The sequence below is a fragment of the Equus przewalskii genome, unplaced genomic scaffold (genome assembly GCF_037783145.1).
Source record: "Equus przewalskii isolate Varuska unplaced genomic scaffold, EquPr2 ChrUn-10, whole genome shotgun sequence".
NCBI lineage: Eukaryota > Metazoa > Chordata > Mammalia > Perissodactyla > Equidae > Equus > Equus przewalskii.
Window position 1 is genome coordinate 2,243,693 of NW_027228747.1, and position 3,917 is coordinate 2,247,609.

The following is a 3,917-nucleotide window of genomic DNA, read 5'->3' on the forward strand; positions in this document are numbered from 1 at the left end:
TAGCAGGAAAAACAAGCTTTATTTTTTCACATTGATAGGCTTTGGGAAGCAGAGTTTTCTGTAGTATTCAGGTATCCCTGATGTAGGATAAGAGCCAAGGCCATGAGGTCTGAGGTTCTCAGCAAAAAGAGGAATCCACCATCTACACATCTAGGCAGCTTAGTTCAGGAGGAGAGGGGAGGACAAGGGTTAGAGTGAGGAAAGACGTCCATTCTAGGCTGGTCCTTGGCTGTGGATCTTTGGTTCCTCAAAAGCTGCAACCCCCAAGGCCATGGCAACAACTGGAGCATCCAGAGGATTCTCTCACGCAGCAGTCGGAAGGCTGGGGCTGGCATAGGCAGATGCGTGGAAACCGATGAGACACCAGACAGGAGCAGCCTCCAAAGCCAGAAATACAGCAACTGGGGGCATAGCAGGAGGGGTCGGGAGGGGAGCAGGGAGCAGGGGCTTGAGGGGCCTGAGCAGGGCACTTGGGTAGACATTTGGGGAAGAACTTGGCAGGGAGCTGGCTCTTCTGCTGGTTTTGCTGGCAGGACATCTTGGAGAAAGTTCAGTTACTCTAAAAAGCAAGACAGATATTTTGAAAGTCCAGTGAATATAAACCTTATTTGTGTCAATATTTTTCTACAGAGTCTGAAGTTCCGTAACTGATTCTACAGCTTCAGGGACTCCTTTAAAGCAGTGTAGCCCTACTTTCCTGTCACGGGAGAAATCAGGCAGTGGGTAAATTAGACTTTGGTAACACCTTATTCTACCTGTTGTGGTTTTCCCAAGACTCCTGACTTCAAAGGCAGCAACTCAGGGCACCAGGTAGTTCCCTAAGTCTTAAATTGTTTTTGAAGCATCCTCTAATCTATTCATTCCAGAAACCATGTGTTTAGCCTGAGTCCAGAGAGTTACATCACCTGTCTTCATCATCTCCCTTTTCTTCTTTCATACATCGTAGGTTCTGCCTTTAGACCTACTCTTCTGCCTTGTATGGCTGTCTCTTGTCCTACAAACTGGCTTCCCCTACCCCGACACCAATCTCTGGTTAACATTCATCATTTCTGGGCTTGCTACTTCTGAGCCACCCCAATGATTTCCATGAGCCTGATCTTCTTGCAATTACCAGTTAATTCCCATTCTCTCCACCCTGGAGTGGCTTGTCCCATTCAGCTGAGGTGTGGCAGTCCTGGCCATCCCCAAACTGCCATCAGATCGGTAAAGACACTCACCTTGTTCTCCTAACCTCAGGCAAGCGATGGGTATGTCAATTGAAGTGAGGAGACAGTATGATGTGAGGCCTTTTATACATATCCTGCACCCAACTCGAGGAAATGGGCCATGATGATATGAAAGCTGTTTCCAACCAGGTGGCTATGACGACAACTTCCCACCTCCAGTGGCTCTGTCATTCTGTCGCTTTGTCATATCGGGTCACTACTAGGTCCTCATGAGTATCTCCCTAGAGCATCCCTCCCCTCCATAAACCCTGGAAGTATTTCCATAAAGATGAGAAGATCACACTTTACAAGGAGTCTCCAATGGCACAGCTTGGGGGTTGAATGTAGGGTTTCTGGAGGAATCCAAAGCATGCCTGAGATGAAAATCTAAAGCCACAAATATTGGATCAATCCAGGACATACACGGGAATTTCTGTATGTTCTGTCAACAGGTTTAGAACCAATAATCTAAGCACCCATGGGTCACTACTGAAGGCTCAGTGTATCTGATTCAGATCCCGAAGTGCCTAAAACATTGATCGATAATGTAGCATCACAGAAAGGCCTACTTGGAAAGGGTTTTAGCTGCTGCTTACACTGTACGCATAGATGAGGAAACTGAGAGCCAGAGAATACAAAGGAGATGCTCAAAGTTTTACAGACTCTGAACTAGAAGCCATGTCTCCTGACTCTCTGAGATTGTGAATCCAGGCATCCCTTTCTTTGATCATAGTCCCTTCTTTTCAACTTGATTGGTTATATCCACTGGAATCTACTTTCTCCCTGCCCGCCAGCTCCCTTCTTTGTTCATGCCACTCTCCACCCAGTTTGCTTTTGTCAGTCCACTGTTTCAACCAGTCTTTCGCCAATATAACAAACATTCTTGCCTCTTGGGGTCAGTGTACTTGATTGGCAACACCCCAACCTTGGCTGAATCTTTGCTGCCATGACTGGCTGCTATACAAATAAAAACAAAAAAGACATTTTGACAGGTTGGCATCATCATAAATCATGATCATCCACCCAAACTGGGCCCACAACACTGCTTGGCAATCCCGCATACTTCTCTGTATTCACTACCCACACACATCATGCCTTTTCTCCACTCTGGAATCTTCCAAACCTTCACCTCTGCCTCTAGATAGGTGATATGGCCTCCATGTCGTGGAGCAAATGTAGCTGTCAGATGTAAGTACTTCTACTACCTACTACTGAGTCTTCAAACCTACTTACACCTGCAGCCATCCTTTATGTCTCCCTGTGTTAGAGGAGGAGGGGCTGCTTTACTTTTCTAAAGCCTATTTCTATTCCTTTGCTCTGAATCCTTGTGTTTCCTATGAAATGCCTGCATTGTATCCTGTATCCCTTATAACATGCTTGTATTCATTTTTCAATATCTGTTATCCTGAATAGGATGGAATCTCAGTGTTCACCAGTTTGCTGTTTATCCCTAGCACCAACACGGTGCCTGACATATTGAAAATGCCCCAAAATATTTGTTCAACGAATTAATGAGTGATTTGAAGTTAAGGCAAAGCTCTCCCTCCTTTCACTCCTTGAGAGAGAGTACCTTGGGAGGCCAGGTCAGCAGCGGGCACATGGGGCAGGTGTAGGAGGCTGCTCCCAGGATGGAGTCATTGATACTGGCCAGCAGCAAGAGTTTTGCAATGGAAGTTAGGGCTCTGATCCCAGCTCTGCTACTCCCTCCGGGTTTCAGATGAGCTGATCTGATAATCTCAACACATTTTCAAGTCTATATTTGCGTTTGTGAGCATCAGACCTCCAAGAAGCTAATACCAGTCCAAGTGCTGCCTTTCCTGGTTCCTTCTTTTCCCTGAAGATATTTTATCTGGGGGTGGGAGTGGTGGTGAATTTGATGAAGAGGGGAGAGATGATGACTCGTGTGTGATTATGTGAGCATGTGAAATATTTGAAGGTAAGTCACACCATGAGGGAAGAGCACCATATAGTCTATTCAGTTCATCCCACTTATTAGAGGAAGTTACTTACTTAACATTTGCCTTATTGTGCCAAAGTAGAGTTTTGTGTATTTTTGTGACTCTTGCTTAATCCTGCCTCTCCTGGCTGAGAGTATGAGCTATTGAAGCGCAGATCTGTAGGGAATAGGCAGTATTATGCTCCTTGCATACGAACCCTGCTAAAATATTATGACCCTGCATGGTCCCCACCAAAATAGTACAAATAATTTTAAAATGTTGGAAACCATTGTTCTATTGTATTGATTAATACCATCAGTGAACTACTGGTTCAATAATGAAAAATTATTTATCCCAGCAGAAACTCCTTTCTTGTAGTAACTTTGCAAATGTCACTTCAAGGATATTAATTTGTTTGCAGAATGCCTGTTTTGTGCAAGGTTTTGAGAATTCAAAGATTAAGATACTTCTTTGCCCTTAAGGAATGGTACAAGTGGGATGATATGAGGGAAAGGAGGGAATTAAAATTTACTCTCAACTCCTCATCCATTAAACATGTTGTTTGCATTCTCACAGCGTGATGGCTCTATGGGTTTATTGTTAAACGCATTTTACAGATAAAAAAGACTGAGGCTCAAAAACAGTGGGAGTTGGTCAGGGAGTGAGGGGCAACTGGCATTCTAAACAGAATGAAGAAGAACCCATGCACATGCACAGAGATGTGAAGGGGCTTGATCTTTCCTGGAAACATAGTGGCCATAATATTGGATAAGAG

At 44.5% G+C, this 3,917-nt stretch overlaps 1 protein-coding gene across 1 annotated transcript; it reads right to left on the bottom strand.

Moving 5' to 3' along the window:
• On the bottom strand, nucleotides 1-1,262 carry LCE7A (late cornified envelope 7A). Its single transcript, XM_070607341.1, has 2 exons — nucleotides 1,218-1,262; nucleotides 1-559 (listed from the first exon to the last, which is right to left on the bottom strand). The coding sequence occupies exon 2, from the start codon at nucleotides 536-538 to the stop codon at nucleotides 248-250; it is 291 nt and encodes a 96-aa protein (XP_070463442.1). The 5' UTR covers nucleotides 539-559; nucleotides 1,218-1,262; the 3' UTR covers nucleotides 1-247.
• Between the last annotated feature and the right edge of the window lie 2,655 nt (nucleotides 1,263-3,917).

Coding starts and splice junctions, on each gene's coding strand:
- LCE7A (XM_070607341.1), bottom strand. CDS start 538: ATGTCCTGCCAGCAAAACCAGCAGAAGAGCCAGCTCCCTGCCAAGTTC.